Source organism: Enhydra lutris, unplaced genomic scaffold, assembly GCF_002288905.1.
Source record: "Enhydra lutris kenyoni isolate GAN:26980312 unplaced genomic scaffold, ASM228890v2 scaffoldscaffold16, whole genome shotgun sequence".
In the NCBI taxonomy this organism is placed as follows: Eukaryota; Metazoa; Chordata; class Mammalia; order Carnivora; family Mustelidae; genus Enhydra; species Enhydra lutris.
In genome coordinates this window covers 31,305,363-31,326,192 of record NW_019154100.1, presented here as the reverse complement: position 1 = coordinate 31,326,192, position 20,830 = coordinate 31,305,363, and the positions used below count along the sequence as shown (strand labels likewise).

Genomic DNA, 20,830 nt, shown 5'->3' with positions numbered 1-20,830 from the left:
AGGTCTCCATCTCAGGGTCATGAGATCAAGCCCTGCTCTGGGCTCCACACTGGCTATGCTATGGAATCTACTTAAAAAAAGAAAAACTTGGGGCACCTGGGTGGCTCAGTCATTGGATGTCTGCCTTTGGCTTGGGTCATGATTCCAGTGTCCTGGGATTGAGCCCTGCATTTGCCTCCCTGCTCCGTGGGAAGCCTGCTTCTCCCTCTCCTACTCCTTCTGCTTGTGTCCCTGCTCTCACTCTCTCTCTCTCTTTGTCAAATAAATAAATAAAATCTTAAAAAAAAAAAAAAAAAAGGAAAAAGTTATTTCGTAATAAAATCAACCCCCTTGGTCCTGGAAATTATCTTTGTGCAAAAAAAAAAAGAAGACGTTCTCTTTTCTATTCCAACAGCCTTTTCAAATTCCAAAATACAGTGTTCAGCCTTTCCTTCCTTAGTTCCTCTCTTGTGACGCTTTTATGCATTTCAGATAATTGCATAGTCTCAAGGTAACTCAGCATCTGGGACTTGCCCTGGGCTTGAGGGCACAGAAAACTGAAGAAGCACAGCATTTCATCATATGTCTTGTAGCCAGGAAGCCTGTAGAAAACAGTGTCTGTGGAGAAACGGAGGACTCACGTAAGGCTGCCATGGCTCATCCACAACGAAATTACATGCTATCCTAACAGAAAGGCGTGTTGCCAAAGTTTGAAAGCATAAGCTATTCCTAAAATGGTGTTGCACTTCTATATTGGAACTATTATCTGGCAGCCATGGTGATAGAAATGGATGGAGTGCTGGAAACTATGAACATTCACTTAGAAGAGGAACTTTATTATTGTTATTGTTGTATATTTCATTTTCCCCTCCTTCAGCTTTCTCCCTCCCTCTCTTGCTTTAGGTGCCTGAACCAGAATTATTTATGAATAGTATTAAATAGCTAGTTATATGGCATCAGCTTACCATGGGATCTGTCCTTGGGGACATAGGCTTTTAGGTGAAATGAACCCACATGAAAAAACATCCAGACGGATTTCAGGAGGAGAGCAAAGGAAGGCATTGGAGCCTTCCTGCCTTAGCTAGTGTTCTCCAGGGTTAACAAAAATACTTTGTAACATGGCTATGAGATACTTTATAAGACGGTTATTTTCAGGCAATCCTTCTTAAGATGGATTCAGATCTAGGGAAAACCTAAACTGTGATGGAAAATAGGGGAGGATGCCCCCTTATTCCCAGAAACTTCAGGAATTTTCAAAATTTTTGAATCTAGTTGGTGTCAGTGGAGAAAGGGCCCATTTGAAACTTTTCATTCACGAAGCAGCAATTTCACCAAGAGGTAGGTGGTAGGTGGGGAAGGATGGGGCATCATGTTCCAAGAGTGATAACGAGGAGAGGGTGGACTGAGGGACCAATGGAGGAACACCCACCTGAATGCTCTCTTGGAGCCCAACAATACTTGACAACAGGACATCTGGAAACTTCTAGGGCTTGTGTGACAACTGCATAAAGCATAATGCCAGCAGCTATGTGGGCAGGGACAGGTATGGATTGTACCTGGTGGGTGCCAGTCCAAATAGGAGCTTGGTGTCTAAAAAGTTGGTCACCATTTACTTTTTTTTTTTTAATAGTTCATGTAGTCTTTCTATTGTCATATTTTGTTTCTTTGTAATTTCTTTTCTTGTCTCAGTAGATTTGCTTTTTTTTAGATTTGCTTTTTATTATATTATGATTTCAGCTTTCACCTTTGTTTCACAGATCCACGTTTTCTTGAATTTTATTGAACACAAAGTAGATGTTCCCTAAAATTTACCATTAGTACATTTGTTCCCATTAGTACATTTTATTTTCAAAAGTGAGTCCTGGGTACCTGGGTGGCTCAGTGGGTTAAAGCCTCTGCCTTCAGTTCAGGTCACCATCTCAGGGTCCTGGGATCTAGCCCCATATCGGGCTCTCTGCTCAGCAGGGAGCCTGCTTCCCCCTCTCTCTCTGCCGACTTGTGATCTCTGTCTCTCTGTCAAATAAATAAATAAAATCTTAAAAAAAAAAAAAGTGAGTCCTTTCTCTGCATTTTGAGTGTGGTATTCTCTGCATTCTTGAATGCTGAAATCTTTTTGTTGATATATATATTTTTTTCTGTTTGGTTGTTTTTGAATAAAGAGAGGTGGATGTCAGCTGGGTGTTCTCCATAAACACAGTGGGTGTGTTCTAGGTTTCCTTTATGTCTGCCAGGGTGTTGATAGAACCTTTTACTCATCTCACAAGCCAAGAAACGGGAGTAGGTATGAATTTTTAGTACTTTTTATGTATCCTAAAGATACTTCATTCTATATTATTTCTTCTCTGGATTTGTTAAAGCCATTAGGTTATGGGTTTTGCTTCTGTTTACAACTATCTGTCAGGGCAGACTTTCACACCGGCTACATAAATGTGGGTATGCCCAGTGTTGGTCTGGTATTCTTGGAGACTACATCAGGATGGAGCCCCGCACTCTTGATTTTCTGCGACTTGTGGCACTCAGCCTGGGACTTTCCAGGGGAGGTGGTTTTCAGTGCTCTGGTCTGAACTGTTGAATGGAATTCCAGGTGATGCTTTCACAAGGCACCTCACCCCTGCTTTGGCCTATGGCCCTGGCTGCCAGATCCCAGGATAATAGGAAGCTCTTCCAGGCTTGATTGCCCTAATACTGTGCTTTCCTGGGAGTGGGAATCGTTCATAATCATGGATTCAAAGTGAAACTCTATATGATGTCTTTGGTCATTTCAATTGTTTCTGACTGATTATCATTGGTTTTTAGTTCATGAAAGTGACGTAGGAAGCCCTTCTACTAGGAACTTCTTTTCTCTTAGGAAAAGAAGTGTCAGTCATTTTCATATTTACTTGACTTTGCATAATTAGCACTATATTTCATCTCCCACTTTAAAAACTCTTTTGAAACTACTTGTCTATTTTGTAAAGATGGGCTTTGTTAAATCTAAGTCGCAGATCCATAGTCCACTTAATGGGAGACCTAGGAATCTACTCCCACCCTTGAAAGATCACTGTTCTAGAATATGCCTTCAAGTTTTTTGGTTTTGTTTTTTAGAAAATCATATTAATGATGAAATTTTGAACTTGCCCACACCTGAGAATATATTTTTTGGCCATTCTACTAAATATAGGTATAGACATAGATATCTTAAATTATACCACATTATTCTCAAAAAATGGTATGACTATTAAATGGCTTTCTGGTATTTGGCATGGTAGAAGTCTATGGCCAACTTAAATTTCTGTTACTTTCTAAGTCATATATTTTATTTTCTAAGATTTGCCAGTTCTTTTCTCTATTGTTTGAAATAGAAAATTACAACAGCATATGTTGGATTTTTTTATGTATTTTTTTTTCCTGGTTTTATCTGATCCCTTTTTATCTGCTTATAAAGATTTTTCTTCAGTCTAGGAAAACTTATTCGATTAAAGCTGCTTAAGTTTGTTTATTTCTTATGGAAGACCTATTATAGGTGGACAGGATCACCTGGTTCTTATTTTTATTAATGTTATATTTGCCTAGTCATTTTTTTTTTTTTTTTTGTCATTTTTCCTCTTAGTTTTCTCAATCTCTCAATAGAGATGTGTTCTAGGTAGATTCCTGGTAGAATCTACCTAGTAGATTCTAGAAGATTCCTGGTAGAATCTTCAAGCCCCAAATGAAGGGAGAAAATTTTTAAAATTCTTAAATTTACCCTCATTTTACTTTGCTATTTGAGAGTCCAGACAGCTTGGGGGTGGTTGGGCCCCTGGAGGTGAGAGTCAAAATCAGAGGCAAACCTAGCCAGGAATGTGTTTTGCTAAAGAGCTTCCAAACCTTATTTGGAATAGATCTCAGGGTTCACAGCTACAATCTCCCCATTCTTTGGCAGACTGGCCGTCCACTCTGTGTGAGTGACTGGTAAGCCATTACATGCCAACTCCCTGTCCTGCTGTCCCTGAAACCCAGAACACTTCCTAATGGGAACCACAGGGCTGCTCCTCACCTCTGGGCCCACAGAGGCCTCTGCTGGTTTCCTTTGTCTACTTCCCTGTGAATATATTGGAGAGTCTTAAGTCAGGTAGTGACCACGCTCAATCTAATTTTTTTTTGTATTTTACATTGTTGAAATCCCTGGGAATTTCTTTTGTATGGCTGATTGTACTGTTTAAGGTGGATCCAGAGTTTTTCCTCAGTCTTTACTGCTGATCATTTTCATGGAGATCTGGAGGGGAATAATTTACACCTTGCCACGAAATAAACTATCCTCACTTAGGATGGCAAATCTTGAGAATATTTTGAAGTCAGGAAAGTGCAAACAGGCTTGGGAGATGGAGACTTGATGCTAATCTAAAGTATATTGCTAGAATGTTTCCCATTTGGTTGCCTGGGATCATCAAGGTCACTGAATAACAACAATGACAATGAAGGTAACAATTGCCTTTAGAAAAACAACCAGGAAAGGGGAAATGTTGGTCAAGGAATATAGACTTAGTTTTGAGGTGAATAAATTCTGGGGATCTAATGTGTTTTGGTGATTATAATGAGCAAGTTATTAGTTTCAAATATTGTATACTTGAAAGTTGCTAAGAGTAAATCTTTAATGTTCTCACCATGAAAAGTTATAATTGTCTGAGATGATGGATGTGTTAACTAACCTTATTGTGGTAAGTGTTTTGCAATATATATGTATATCCAGTCACCATGTTGTACACCTTACACAATGTGATATGTTAATTATATTAAATAAAGCTCAAAAAACCTCATGTTTGATGTGAATATATTAATATCAGTTTGATTTAACTTTATATCAACTTAGAAAATTTGGTGGTTGGATCTCCTTCATTTAGCTGACACTCAGGGAAGTTAAATATCTTACCTGGTATAACATAGCTAATATGTTGTGATGTGGGGCTCAAACCCAAGGTTGTCCTCAAAGCTCCTGTTCTTTCCTTTGCTGGCCATCAAACAGCCCAAGGAATTGTCCAACCTCCACATCTCTGATTTTTACAGTGTTCTCAGTTACTGGACTTTGATCATCTATTGTTATTTTTTTGCTCTCATATATACTAACCCCTTCCCTGTGGGGATAATGTTGATATAAATGAAAGGGCCTGTTTTGTCATTTCTCTTACACTTTCTGGAACACTTGACTAGCAGGGCGGAAGATTTTGTCTTCAGTACTTTGCTTTACCGTCCAGCCTCTTTCTCTCTCTTTTTTTTTTTCCTTAAAGCTGAGGTATTTATCTACCCCTAGAGGAATTCCTCCTGCCCAGTAAAGTAATTTATCTTTGGTATTCCTTATGTAGCCTCTGTGAGTATTTTGGTGCTCTGAATCTCTTCACCTGTTTTGGAATATGCATTGACCCTGAGGTTGCTCATGCAGGCTCAAGAAGTTGGTCATGGCTGAACAAACATAGTATGATTTTTAACATAGCAGAATCTCAAGTGGTATTTGGTGACATTGGTGTGGTTCATGCTTTACTATATCCAATTAAAATTTTAAAAAATTGAAATTAGAGAAGCAGCAAATTGCTAATTTAGGGAATTCTTAGAAAGATAAAAGACAGCTAGAAGGACTTGGGGGTGGTCTGTGCCTGGTGGATGAGGACATTGTTGTTCTTGCTTCACAATGGCAAAAACGTATATATTTCTTTTATAATTTGCTCCTTTGAGAAATGCTGGTCAGCTCCATCATTATTAGATTTCTATTTTCCTTCCAGGTAAATTGGAATAAATAAAAATACTCTGTGCCTGTAAAATGGGATGTGTTGCTGGGATTGTAGGATTATTCATGGTCTTCTCTATTCTAATTTAGTTGTGTCTTTTCTCCCCCTAGGTTACGGTCTTTAGTCAAACAATTAGAGAGAGGCGAGGCTTCAGTGGTAGATCTTAAGAAGAATTTGGAATATGCAGCCACGGTACTTGAATCTGTGTACGTTGATGAAACCAGGTAAGCAAAACATGTCAAAAAGTTAGTACACTGAGGGTCGGTTTTCTGTTATGTGGCTTTTCTGAAATGTCCCCCTTGGCCTGTAATGGGGTACCACTCAAATGGTGGGTGATGGAGCTTCGTTTTCCACAAAACGAAATTTGGACCTCTCTCCTAGCCTCTGTGCCTCCTCATGGGAGAGAGAGCTAACTGAACTTTTCTGACATGGCCATTGTGATAATGAAGTGAGATAATGGAAGAGGAGAAAAAGTGATTTTTAAAAACATGGTAAGATTTCTTCTCAGGTGTAGAGTTCCACTGTAATAATTGCACACTGTTAGCCTCAGCCTAAAAATTGTGTTCATGTGTTAATTCACATTGTCTGTCAATGGAGGTTCCTGAAGTGACGTAAAGCATTTTTCCTCTTAAGGACCCAGAATTCCTTCTTTGATCTTGTACATTACCAATTTTCTTAATAGACTCTTCCCACCTGAATTATCGAAAGGTATTAAAGCACTGCCTGTCACCAAATTCATCTGAAAGGAGCAAAAGAGCTTTTCTTTTGAAAAATGTTGACATGCTGAATTTGCAAGGCTTTTCTTCTCTTTCCTAATTCAGGCTCCTCTTTCAGGCTTAATTTCTCTATGCCAGATTCCAATCTGAAAGGATTTCTCACTAATCTGAGGAGTATGCACGTAGTTTAGTTTTTGGTGACTTCCTTGGTTTAATTAATTTAAGGAAATTTGATAGCATCATTTTTTCCAATGTTACATTTTATCCGTCCTCCAATTGATGTGTCTAAAAGAAAAAATAAAAAACAAAAAACCCAACAACCTTTTTTAAAAACTCTTTTACTGATACCTGATTACAGTTTATTTTTAGTAGGGCTTAATATAAGTATAAAATACAATTTTATTATAACTTACCATTATTTATGTTCTCTTCTGGTGGTTTGACCTAGGAACAAATTTGAAAAATCAGCTAAGCATATCTTACAGATGACTTAAATCACTGAGCTCAAATAAAGAACTGCATTATTTTGGAAATTTTGCTTGAATTTAGAATTTACATTTCTATACTGTTCTATCAAAGTAGAATGAATATCAATTGACATCATTTCCATTTATAACCACAGAGGACTGGGTTGATGTGATTTGGGTAATATTTTACAAAGTCTTTCTTTTTCTTTTAAAAATTTTTAATTTTTTAAAAAATTATTTTTATTTTATCTTAAATTTATTTTTATTAAAGATTTATTTTATGTATAACTGATGTATAACTTTGTATAGCTTTAAGTTGTACAATGAGTTAAATTAAGGCATTTATATATTGTAATATAATTACCACCAGAGCATTAGCTAACACCTCTATCATGCCACAGAATCATAATTATTTTTTTGTGGTGGGAACAATTAAGATCTGTCTCTTAGCAACTTTGAAGTTGTGATACAGTATTGTTATCTATAGCAAAGTCTTTAAATGTTCTTTTTTTTTTTTTAAACACAAACTAACACCACATGGTCCATCTAAGCAAAGCTCCCTGTGAATGCATTATTAAATGGAAGATTTAGATCCCATTCAAATTCCACAAGATACTGGGGGCTCCTTAGTGGAGTGGGTCTGGGACCCACAGCCTGAGATGGAGCATACTTGACTTTCTCTGGTTTCTTTGTTTCTTTGTACAGTCTGGTAGAGCAAACCATCCTGAAACACAATGGTGACTTTTACAAGCCTTAGCAAAAAGGGGGTGCATTTTTTGTAGCCATTTTTGTTCGGTTTCTTTGTACCTGTGTATTCAGGTGGAGTGGAAAGGAACAGCTGTTCTGAGAGCTCCAACTGCAGGTGTAATCTCAGTGTCCTGGTTGTGTTTCCTATGTTCAGGAGACTTCTGGATACGGAGGATGAGCTCAGTGACATTCAGTCGGATGCAGTGCCTTCTGAGGTCCGAGACTGGCTGGCCTCCACCTTCACCAGGCAGATGGGGATGATGCTCAGAAGGAGTGAGGAGAAGCCACGGTTTAAGAGCATTGTCCATGCAGTGCAGGCTGGGATATTTGTGGAAAGGTAGGGAGGGCTGCCATTCAGTGATCAAAGCAGCAAAAAGGACACCAGTTTCCAATAACTGGAAGCTTTGCTTTGATGTAATTTTTGTATCTTTATAGACACTGAAAATGCTGGTGGAAACAGGTATTCTTGAAGGAGAGATTGCAAAAACGTATTTGTTTCATCTTTGTAGCATCATTAGGACAATTCTTTGCCTTTGCTCAGAACTTCTTTTGTTGACTAGAAAATATGTGGTGTCAGTTCAGTCTCCCATTTTTAAAAAAGAACATCATCTAATCCATCGTCCTTTGACATACATGGAACAGGGCAGGGATGCCTTGAGGTTGTTGACCTGGGGGGTGACAGTTTATTTAAAGGCTTTGAGTTCCCCATGATGCTTTCCAGTTTTGTTAGCCATTTTGCTCTTTAAATTAAATTGCCCCCTTCCCCAGAAACAGATTCCAGAAATTGATTTAGTTTTCCTACGATCATTATTTCACAAATCAATTTATTGTTCCCGTAATCCTTATTGCACATTTACAGGTCTTAGAAATGCCACATTCAGTTCAAAGGTCACCTGGGACATTTTCCTTCTTGTTTTTGAGAGTTCTAAAGAACAAGGTCTTCCAAATGAGTTGCCCATAGGTGTTCCTTATTCAGATTAAAGTACTCCTTTGCATACTATCTATGCTATACTATAATTCACTTCTGGCAGAAGAAGTGACCCATTTTAATAACTGAATTTCCAATTTGAGGCCTATTGATTAATTTTTGTTTGTTTCCAATGATTCATGTATTTAGAATTGCTTTAATTTCTCTTGAATGTAACTCTGTCTGAGGTCACTTGAATGACTGTGAAAAAGGTTATAAAAAACTGTTTCTTGGTTCACCGGCTGACCCAACTTCTCGTATTTGTCAGTACTTAGTGTAAATCTTCTTCATAAGAAATAATACTGCATTTTCCTCCCCTCTGACTTTGCCAGAATGTATAGAAGAACATCAAACATGGTTGGACTAAGCTACCCACCAGCTGTTATTGAAGCATTAAAGGTAATACCAAAAAAATATCTGACATGGTATCTTATAAGAGGTACAGTTATATTTGTTGTTAGAAAATAAAAGGCTTTCATTTATGGTTCACTTACAGGTTTCCCAGTCATTCCTGACTTATTCTTTCATTGTGTTTTACTTACCTGTTCTTACAGTATCATGATCTTTTTGCCTTTGGCTTGCTAATTTTTCTTCAGACTGTGTGGGTCTCATGCCTTTCTACATCACCATGGATGGGGTGGGGTCTTTGATGGGATCATAGTTGTATCATTATCTGATTATCTACTCTAAGTCCATTTTGTAGATGAAGAAACCGAGACTTAGTGAGATTTTTAAAAAGATACAGTTAACTAGAGCCAGAAGAACTAAGGTCTGATACCGGAGTTCCAATCACATAGTAAGCGTTCAATAACATTTTCCTCCGTGAATGTGTGTCCCCAGAACCTATATATGCTCCTGTTTACCCAAGACTCTCACGGAGCCTGAAAGTTCCATGGGAAGTTACACAGGTATTTGAGTTTCAATGAGCTAAATCTTGCAGAATTACTCCCACTCAGACAAGCTCTTAGAATTGTATAGAATATTCTCTAAGAGCCTCAAAGTGTCTGTATTCCTCTTAGGGCTGTGTCAGTTCAGGTTGGAGGTTGGAGGCTGTCCTGGCTGTGCTAAAGCTGATTTGGCTTCTGGATTTGAGTATGGGGGCTGTGCTAAGGGTCAGGATCACCCGGCCAGTTGACACTGCATGGTGTCTATACATGGAATCATGTCATCCATTTGCTTAGGGAGATCCTAGCATATGGATGCGTTTGTATGTGTTAAGATGGATTTATTTATTTATTTATTTATTTATTTATTTTTAAGATTTTGTTTATTTATTTGACAGAGAGACTGCGCGAGAGGGAACACAAGCAGGGGGAGTGGGAGAGGGAGAAGCAGGCTTCCTGGCGAGCAGGGAGCCTGATACGGGGCTCAATCCCAGGACCCTGGGATCATGACCTGAGCCGAAGGCAGACGCCTAATGACTGATGTACCCAGGCACCCCTTATTTATTTAGTTTAGAGAAAGAGAGAGAAAAAGAGCATAAGCAGGAGGAACAGAGGAAGAGGGAGAAAGAACCTCAAACAGACTTCCTGCTGAGTGTGGAGCCCAACATGTGGCTCAATACCATGACCTTGAGATGATGACTTGAGTTGAACCTGAGAGTAGGGCCTTTAACCAACTGCCCGCCCCAGGCGCCCCCATTCTTACTATTGTTATGGCTACGGTTGTCTATCTCTGCAATCTGAAACATGTATTACATGATACTTAAATTACCTACTTATGGAATCAGGGTTGGGAGAGCTTCATGATCAACTTAATGTCAAGAGAGACTTTTAGGGCCATTTTGATTTTGTATTTCAGTCTCTTTCTCTTGCCTAAAGACATTCACTAGTTAAATTTGTTAGACCCTATATTCAAATTGCCAGTTGTCCATTTTCTGTCTCTTAACTCATCCTAAGAACAGAAAAGATGCTCAAGAAGGACGCAGCAAGAAGACACATGTTTCTTCTCACTCCTCTTCAGTCCCCCCACCAGTGCCCAGTGCACCAGTGTAATTTACAGCCACATTTGCCATGTAATCAGTGAAATCACTGCATGAGATCTGATATTTCATAACACCCACTAGGAAGCTGCATTGGTTTTCATAACTGAACCCAAATCATTCAATGAAAGTCTTTGGGACATTAAAAGAATCCTTTATCTTTAATTTCTTCTCTTGTCATGAACATAAATACAGGTGGTTATACAAGTATTAAGACATTTATAAAAATATTTCCTCTGGATTGGAGCATCTTTTCTGTGCAAAATAACTGAAAAAGATGTGGAGCGACCGGGCGATATGAAGATCACTCTCAGATGCCCGCATGTTGTCTTTCTGAGGAGAAAGGAACCTAGATGATTCAGACCAAGATTAAATGCCGCTTATCTTAAGTACCCTTAAGTTAACTCCCTGAACGGCTACCCTTCTGCAGAAGTATTGCTGATCATGTGCGTAAGTCTAGAGCTGCGTTTTCTCTTGAGCCTGGCCCCTGTTTACTGGGGGATTTTAAGATCTTTTTACAAGGTAGTATTTCCCCCGCCCCTAGTCTCTGGTTTTATCTGCAGTGGATTGAAGATGAGTTGGCGGAATCGCACAGATATTTTCTTTCTTTCGTTTTTTTTTCTTTCTGTTTTTAGGTAGTACCTGTTTAAGAAACGGTTATTTCTACTTCACTGCCAGCAGTTTATATGAATTGGCCATTACTTTCTTCTATTACAGGAAAGTCCCCCCCCCCAACTGAGAGAGTATAATTCAGTAAAATAACTGTCATGCCACAGTCGTATTAACCTTTGTGATTAATGTGAGAACAGGGGATGAAATCACATTTAAGTAGGAGAATATCTACCACCACCACTTTTAATTTTTTCCATCCAATATATGCTAACTTCTGATTTGGGGGGGGTCTTATCTCTAGGCTTTTGAGGTGGGGTTACTGGAATTGTAGAAGTGTGTTGTTGTTTAGAAGGTGTCTGTTTTGTGACTTAAAAAGAGATACCCTTGGTAGAATCTAGGTTTAAAGTGGGAGGAAAAGAGGAGGTTCAGGCTTCCATTACATTAGACTGACAGGAAGTTCCTGAAGTTTTCCTCGGGAATGGGACTTGGGCCATGTCTGGTAAGAGAAGAAGAATGGCTTAAGATGGTTAAAGATGGTTAAACTCGGTCCTTGTTAAAAAGGCAGATTCTAGGTCCCAGGCCAGGATTCTGGAAGTCCCTCAGCTGAGAATCAACATTTTTTCCCTGAGCACTTCAGGTGGTTCTGTAGAACATTAAAATTTGAGAATCACGCGAAGGCTGTGATTAAAAATCACATAAAATGAGTAGCGGGACAGAACAACCAAGTGACTCTTCACACGCGTCCTGTTTCTCTAAGTCCTGAGATCCTGAATTGATTGTGACTTTTTACTGTGATCATTTCTCTGTTTTCAGTGATAGCTCTCCTCTTTTTTATTCATTCTGGAGAAGAAGAGTAAACATTGCAGATGTGACAAAATGTTTTCTCACCCGTTGAGTTGTCAGTGGACTTTTCCTTAGGACTAATGGATGTCATGACAACATCAATTATAGTAGCTAAGGTGAAGCTTTAGGTCTTGGGTTAATCCTAAAGGGCCCCACTGTCTATGGCCTAGGCCCTCTTGGGGTATGTAGGGCATGAGGCTTGGGTCACAGCATGTATTCATTGAGTTTATAATCTCATCTATTGACAATGATATCACTGTTGACAATGATGTCAGTGGTGTTACTACCTAGTTCTGGTACCAAATGGCATTAGACACTTCCTTAAAAGTGGGGGAAGTAACACCTATATGTAGGCTTATGAGGATGAGCAAATGTATATAAACCCTTTTCACTCTGCCTGGCACAGACAGTGTGCTTAGCTTGTAGCTATTTCTTTAGTTGTTATAATGGAGGAGAAATGTTAGAAGGCTGAGGTGAGGTTACCACTAAGAGTCAACTGAAACAAGCCAGTTGAAAGCCTTTTGGAAAAGTTTGGCTTTCCCTATATATACTTCAGTTTTCCTGTGCCCTCCTGTCCATGAGGGAGACCCTTAATAGCCTTGGGATGATCTTCAGTGGTTGGGATGTTTGAGGAAGGACAGGGTTGGGATAGATGGATGATGTTGGAATGCACTGAGGGCTGAGGTGAGAGCCCCTCAGGCCAGCAGTTCCAGAAGAGTCTCTTCTAGGGAACCATCTGACTTTTCCTGGACTCTGTGTGGTCTCACATGTGTCCTTGTGTGGTCTCACGTATGTCCACTTATGACAGCACACTTTCTATAACTACTGAAAGTGAAACTCTTCTTCTTCTTCTTCTTCTTTTTTTTTTTTTTTTTTTTTTTTTTTTTGGTAAGATTTTATTTATTTGTTAGAGAGAGAAGGAGAACAGGGGGAACAGCAGGCAGAGGGAGAAGCAGGCTCCAGGCTGAAGAAGGAGTCCAATGTGGGACTCGATCCCAGGACCCTGAGATCATGACCTGAACCAAAGGCAGGCACTTAACTGACTGAGCCACCCAGGCATCCCTGAAAGTGAAACTCTTGACACAAGAAAACCAAATGACTGTTGCTTTGGCTGCTGCTTAAACACACCTTTGTTTACTGTATCCACCGGTAGCTGGTTGTAAGTCAAAGACATATCAGACAATGTTTACATCTATTTTGAAGTAGCTATTTATAGACAAATAAGGCCTTGAACTTAAAGACTGATGTGTGAGGAGTGCATTCAGCTTAGCTCTCAGTTTTACTTTTTTTAGTAAAGTGACTCAAAGATTTGAGGAGTAGGTTCACAGATCAGTGACGCCAGAAGAGGTCACATTTTCCTGTTTTGTGAAATGAAGCCTTTCTCCATGGTTTTAGCTCAGCAGTTTGAACTGAAGGGACACATGATTTGTGTTCTGCATCGAACATGTTTCCTAAGACTTTTAAGTGGATTAACATAATCAACTGTGGGCTAAGAGGAAGTCAGGAGATAATAGTAAGGGACTGGGGAGATGTTTGCAATAGGGAAGCACTTTAGGTTGTCATGAAGTGAAATAAACGTTTGAAATTCAGCAGTAGTAGTGACAGGCTTAATGGAAAGAGCCTGAGCTTAGGCGTCTGTTGACCATGTTTGTGTCCTGATCCCACTTCATCCCTTGCAGTGCCCTTGTGATAGGTCTTAGGGAAATTAACTTCTCAGTTTTCTCATCTGTAAGATGTGACTAATAACACCTGCCATTTAGATTCGTTTTCAGGATACATTATGTATTTATTACTGATCACAATGCCTCACATATGGTAGGCACTCAATAAATTATAGTTGTTCTTATAAGTAGTAAGACTATTTAATTATGTTATTAGTAAATGCTATGTGGGTCTGCCAAGCTGGGAAAAGTTTGAGGGCAGAAATGGTGTTAGAGTCTTGGGCTGTGAAATCCTGGGTGAAGGTTGTGGGGCGAATCCCCAAGTGGGGAGACAGGTATCTGTACAAGTGGCTGGGGACTTAATGCATTCTTTCTCCCTTCCCTGCCATGCAGGATGTGGACAAGTGGTCCTTTGATGTCTTTTCCCTCAATGAGGCCAGCGGGGATCATGCACTGAAATTCATTTTTTATGAATTACTCACCCGTTATGATCTGATCAGCCGTTTCAAGGTCAGTGCCTACTTTTAAAAAATGCATGCGTTTGTCCATCTCTCTCTCCCTCTCTCTCTCTTTTTTTTTTTTTTAATATTTTATTTGTTTACTTTAGAGAGAGTGAGTGAGAAAGCAGGAGTTTGTGGGGGAAGGGGAGGCAGAACTGGACTCCCCACTGAGTAGGGAGCCCAATACGGGGCGTGATCCAAGGACTCAAGGATCATGACCTGAGCCAAAGGCGAGTGTCCAGATGCCCCACATTTGTCCATCCTTCCGTGACTTTTGGGCTAAGACCAAGGGAATCCTTTTAATATAGACTGAAGACTGCTGTGGGACATGGGAAGCATCCTCCAGACTGCCATTGCCCTGAAGTCTGTGGTGGTGGGAATGTGTCCTTAAGCCCCTGCCGGGTGGGGTTCGCAGCAGGCGAGAGGATGGATCTGCACAGTTTGGTCCCAGTCTTCCTAGAAGTACAGCCCGAAGTGTGGGCTAGCGGGACTCCTCGCAGATCTCATTTCAGCCTGATGTCGTGTACTGTCCATCACTGCTGGCGTGGAGACAGTAACGGAGACAGACTGAGCATCTGCTGTCTCTGCAAACTTTTTTTCCCACCCCTTGGCTCAAGCATAGACAAATGCTCTCACTTATCATCCATGACAGGTCACTGGTATTTCCCAGCCATTCATGCTTCAAATTAATTCTTCAACTTTAAGTAAAGAACATGAATCGTTTCCAGCGTTCAATCCCCTCCGCTTTGTAATACCACCGACTCTAGGAGTCAGGCCAGGTTCTCCAGGGCATCTGTGCATTTGTCTGGTGACATCTCTCCTATCGTGCTCTTCAGACTTCTCTCATCATGGGGGTGAGCCTTTGGGAAATGCAGGGTTTTTTTTTTTTTTTTTAACATAACATTGATTTCTCTAGACAGCATGGTTCTTTATCATTTTCCTAAGGACCGTGTACTTGGGAGCATGTTTCCTACATAGCCATAAATGCTCTATTTATGGTTCTTAATTTCTTTGTGTCAGAAATGGGCCTGAGAATCTGATGGGTGCGCAGGACCCTTCCCACAGAACAAAGCGTGTGCACATATGCACACCTTTACCTGTCATTTTCTTGGCTCATGGATCTCTCACGAACAGCCCCGGGAACCTGGGCTTATTGGATATTCGTTTTTAAAACTGATAATGAATTAATCTCTGACATAGGAGAGGCAATATTTAAATTTTTAAGAATCCACAAATGGTAAATATGGAAGGATCTGCTCAAGGAAGAACATGTTATAGACTCTGCTGAAGCATTACAGTAAAGCATTTTCCTGATTTTTTTTTTTTTCTTCCTAACGTGCTTATTGGTCTCCTGGAACCGATGCCCTCTCTTTTTCCCCCAGGGTTGTATTTGGTAACTAACCCTAAGCCAAGGAATTAACCCAAAAAGGAAATATGATGAATGTTTTCAGGGTCCCCTTCTTTTGTACAGGCATTTTGTAGTTGTTCCTTATTTTCTGCCACATAGAAAATGAAGGTACCTATAGTATACGTATTTGAGACAGAAAAGGAATTAGGCTAATTGGAAATATTATTCCAAAAATTGTAATGCAACAATTATAAATTGCCAAGCAATAGACATAAGAACACAGTCTGTTTCTGTTCTTGTACAGAACAGGCTATCACATGTTTTGTTTTGTTTTTTAACGCGTGTCCAGTGCATACAATCACTCCTTCTAGAGGGCCCAGTTTTCAGGAGGCGGCAGCTCATGTTTGTTTTGCAGACATTTTACAACTTCAGATTTTTATGTATTTTATGTTTTCCCACAAAATACATGAGCTGTGCTACCCGGTATGTATCTGTTTATTTCTCAAGAAATAAAAGGCTCGAACCTTTGCTCGAAAAAGAGATGAACACATACCCTTCCGCCCTAAATATCTTTGAGGTGATTCTGGGGTTCTGGACTGAGAACAACAAAAACAACAACAAAAAACCATTCACAGGTCAGACTGTTCTTAACCTAGGGACTTCCTATGAGATTTTCAAATCATCTCTAATTTCTTCAGTAGTTTTTGCTAATTTTGAAAAGTTCCAGTCTCTTCATGCGCAATGTTATGCTTCCAGAAAGATGCCGCTCGAGTGATTTCGACTTCTGCTTCCTCACTTAAAGCTACAAAACCACTGACTACTTAACCTTACTGCTCTCTTTCAGATCCCCATTTCTGCCCTTGTCTCATTTGTGGAGGCTCTGGAAGTAGGATACACTAAGCATAAAAATCCATACCATAATTTAATGCACGCCGCCGATGTTACACAGACTGTGCATTACCTCCTTTATAAGACAGGAGTGGCGGTAAGTACTGATAGGAACTCAAAGATGACACAAAAGATGTGATGATGATTCTTTTGTTTTTGTTTTTGTTTTTAAAGATTTTATTTATTTATTTGACGGAGATCACAAGTAGACAGAGAGGCAGGCGGTGGGGGGTGGGGAAGCAGGCTCCCCACTGAGCGGAGAGCCTGAAGCAGGGCTCAGTCCCAGGACCCTGAGATCATGACCTGAGCTGAAGGCAGAGGCTTAACCCACTGAGCTACCCAGGCACCCCATGATGATTCTTTTTATTGGAGGCTGTTCCTATTCTGATGTGGTTGGGCCCACAAGAAGTGCACTGGGGCGTGGACTTCCTGCTCCCCAAGAGTTGTCTAACCAATCACCGAAGGTCTTGGAGTTCCTTGTAGCCTCTGATATTTTCTTCATCCTGGACTTAATTAAATAAATATGTGGTAGTGACTTGCGTCTTTATTAGGCTATGACCAAATTAAATATAATTAAATATAGTTCTAGAAATATAGTTCTAGAAATTTCTAGAACTAAATATGTATTTCCAGATATGAAGAGTGGTACTATTAACCTCTTGCTACGGTCAGTCACAGCGCTATCCATGCATACTGAAATCATATCAAGTGTGCCTGGTGACCATATTGCACAAAGTTAGCTTTTGGTTAAAACCATTTGATCTTCTTCATGAGGATTACAGTTTTTTCTTATCCTATTTTTTGTGTGTTCAATATGTTTGACCTTAGGGGCAATCTTTACTTCTCATCATCTGAAATTTTTCTTACTTGTTTTGACCCAACATTTCAGCACTTTAGATGTCTTTGAATCTCTGTTCTGTAATCCATTGTATGAACTGGCTTGTTTAACGTGGTTATCTGTCCCTTTGCCCTCTTTACCTTCATGAAAGCTGTTAATTTTACACGATACAGCTATTAGTGACAAACAGCTTGTTCTCTGTTTTAGGTCTCTATGAGTTTTTCCTTTGAAATCTTCAGAGTCGACATCAAGGTAGACATTGTTTGGTTATGGTTATTAATTAGCCCATAAACTCAACACATTTGTTATTTTTTCCTCTAGGGCATGTTGAAAGGCTTGGTCTAATATCTCACTGAATTAAAAATGGAACACAGTGGGAGGAGTGTGGGCTTTGGAGCTAGATATAGTGGGATATAAATCCTTGAGTAGTTACTTATTAGATTTAGTGACCTATGATAAATTGCTTAAATCTCTGAGGCAGGATTTCCTCATTTTTAAAATGGTGAAAAATATTCTATCTTGTAGGAAAACTGTGACGGTTAGGAATAAACTATCAGAAATAGGAAGTGCTCTGTCTGTCTCATGAAGGAAGCTCAACAGTTAGAAATTGTTTTTAGTGAAACTTTGCTGAATTTTCCCAAAACCTCTCAACAATTTTCAGTTCTTCCTTATTATAAAGCTGGTGTCTTGAAAATATTATTTTAAATTTTTAAGAAATATTTTATTTGTTTATTTGACAGAGAGAGACACAGTGAGAGAGGGAACACAAGGAGAGGGAGTGGGAGAGGGAGAAGCAGGCTTCCTGTGGAGCAGGGAACCCAATGTAGGGATCCATCCCAGGATCTTGGGATCATGACCTGAGCCGAAGGCAGACACTTAACAACTGAGCCACCCAGGCATCCTGAAATATTATTTTAAAAAGCTATAATTTTTTTAAAAAGCTATAATTTTTTAAATTATAGAAACACTATCAAGGGGACCTGTTTAATGTGATAAAAATTTCTGTCACAAGCATAGAGCAGACTTAGTTAATGGTGGTTCCTAGAAAACATGGAGCAAAACAGGGATGGCTACACTAATGTTGTTATTGAGCATTTTTCTGGAGGTCTCAGAAAATGCAATCTAGTATCTAAAAAAGTTGAAGTATCCTGTGAAAATAGTTTGACCATCTCTTAAAAAAAAAAATAAGAAAATCAACTACAAATTATTAGATCAAATAAAAGGCCTCAATCAGATGTCGATAAAATAACTGTCCTAGGGGACCTGGGGGGCTCAGTTGGTTGAGCGTCTGCCTTCAGCTCAGGTCATGACCTCAGGGTCCTGGGATCAACCCTCCCTTCAGGCTCCTTGCTCAGCAGGGAGTCTTGCTTCTCCCTCTGCTCCTCCCCCCACTAATTCTCTCTCTCACATAAATAAATAAAATCTTAAAAAAAAAAAAAGCTGTCTTAGACATTGGAAATTAACAAGTATAATAAAGGAACATACCTTCCAGAGAGTTTTTTTTTTTAAACTGATAAATTACTAATGAAGAACTTAAAAACTGATAAAAAGGAAACTATAAAACTAAATTAAAGAGCAGTAAAACAATGTTAAAATAAGAAAGGAAATACATTATGTTTTTAATGCAAAGCTTCAGTATTATATAGATGTCAATTTTCTTCAAACTAATCTGTAAATTCAAAGCAATACCAATAAAGACTAATGAAACATGATAAGCTGAGCCTGAAATTTATGTAAAATAGACATTTCACAACTTTAGAAAAAAACGGTCTTGAAAAAGACAATGTATGCTGTGATGATGTAGTTCTTATTCTATTAGGTGTTAAAATATCTACTGAAGCTATAGTAATAAAGATAGGGTGGTATGTGTGCAAAAATCACTAAATATATGAATGAACTAGACAAAAATATTTATTGAGCACAGTTTGATTTAGACATGTTGAGTTTCAGGTCCTCATTAGACATCATTGTGGAACTCTCAAGCAGGAAGAGAACCAATGGAATCTAGAGCTCTGGGAAGAGGTCAGGGATGGACATGTAGATTAGGCAATGTTAGCCCTATCAATATTATAGAAAGATGGAATTAATTGAGATCATCTAAAGAGCGAGTGTGAATAGGATGTAGTAGGGGCTCTGAAGTGAGTCCTGGGGCAACCTAAAGTTTAAAATGAAGGTAAGAAATTAGAGCCAACAATAGTAACTAAAACGGAGTGGTCAGTGATGTTAGATAAAAGCCAACAGAGTGTGGGGTCATGGAAGCCAAGGCGAGTAAGTGCTTCAAAAGAGAATAGTGAATTGTGTGGGACATGACAAAATGTCAAGTAGGATGAGGATAGATAAGTGATCACTGCCTTTGGCCACATGGAAGTCATTAGTGCCCTTGACAGGAGTGGTCTCAGGGCTTTGGTGAGGGTGGACCACTGACCAGAGTATAATGAAGAAATAATTCAAGTGAGAAGGTAAGGACAAGTCTATAGACAACAACATTACAGGGAAAAATGACTCAGTTCAAAAAATGTTTTGGGAACTATGGTTCATTGGGAAAGAAAAGAATGTTTTTGTTCTACTTTAAACCAATCACCAAATATTGGGAAAATGAATTAAAGATTTGAATACAAAAAAATTTGATCATATTAGAAGAAGATATGAGAGTATGTTTATTTCCTTGAAACAGGAAAATCTTTGTTATATAAGCCTCAAAACACAAGTTACATAAAAATATTGATCAAACTGAATGTATTAAAATTAAAACCTATAGGATAGAATCACCATAATGATGTAAGTACTTGAGGAAAATATAGGATTAAGATCCAGATTATATAAAGGAATCAACAAGAAAATGACAGAAATTCAGTAGAAAAATAGGAGGAAACCCATTCACAGAGTTAAGATTGCCCTGTTATAAAGTCTGTCATAGGCAGAATTTTGTCTTTCCCCTCCCCTGCCCCCAGTTTATATTGTTGGAAGTCCTAATCTCCAGTGCCTCAGAATGTGACTGCATTTGGATGGACGGTCTTTAAAGAGGTATTTTAGGTCACATGGGTGGTCCTGATCCAGTATGACTGCTGTCCTTATACAAGGAGGAGATTAAGATTACAGACATGCTCACGCACAGAGGAAAGACCATGTGAGGACACAGCACAAAGATGACCATCTGCAACCTGGACAAGGGCTCTCACCCAAACTGACCCTGCCAATACTTTGATTGTGGACTTCTAGCTTCCAGACTATGAGAAAATAAACTTCTGTGGTTTAAGCTGCCTAGTGGGTGGCATTTTGTTATGGCAGCCAAACGGAGGAGCAGAGTTAGGATTTGATCCCAGGACTGACTTCTCTCTCTCTCTCTCTCTTTTTTTAAAAGATTTTATTTATAACACCATGCATTTAAATATTTAGCCATACTTCTACAATGCCTGTGGTCAAAAAAAAAAAAAAAAAAAAAGGCGCGCCTGATATTCTTACACCTCAGTATCCTCATGTGATACTTGCAGGTATCCTGTTGAGGATGAGCATAGATGGGCAAATTGCACTCATCTATTCAACAT

The 20,830-nt window shown here is 39.2% G+C and overlaps 1 protein-coding gene across 4 annotated transcripts in view; it reads left to right on the top strand.

Annotated features, from left to right (window-relative positions):
* LOC111147299 (phosphodiesterase 1C) overlaps window positions 1-20,830 on the top strand; it is a 598,548-nt gene that overhangs the window by 488,271 nt on the left and 89,447 nt on the right. For all 4 annotated transcript variants that reach the window (XM_022503266.1, XM_022503267.1, XM_022503268.1 and 1 more), the window contains 5 exons: window positions 5,828-5,941; window positions 7,802-7,984; window positions 8,947-9,013; window positions 14,105-14,221; window positions 16,404-16,544. In XM_022503266.1, coding sequence (XP_022358974.1) covers window positions 5,828-5,941; window positions 7,802-7,984; window positions 8,947-9,013; window positions 14,105-14,221; window positions 16,404-16,544 — 622 coding nt within the window. The remainder of the gene's footprint in view (window positions 1-5,827; window positions 5,942-7,801; window positions 7,985-8,946; window positions 9,014-14,104; window positions 14,222-16,403; window positions 16,545-20,830) is intronic.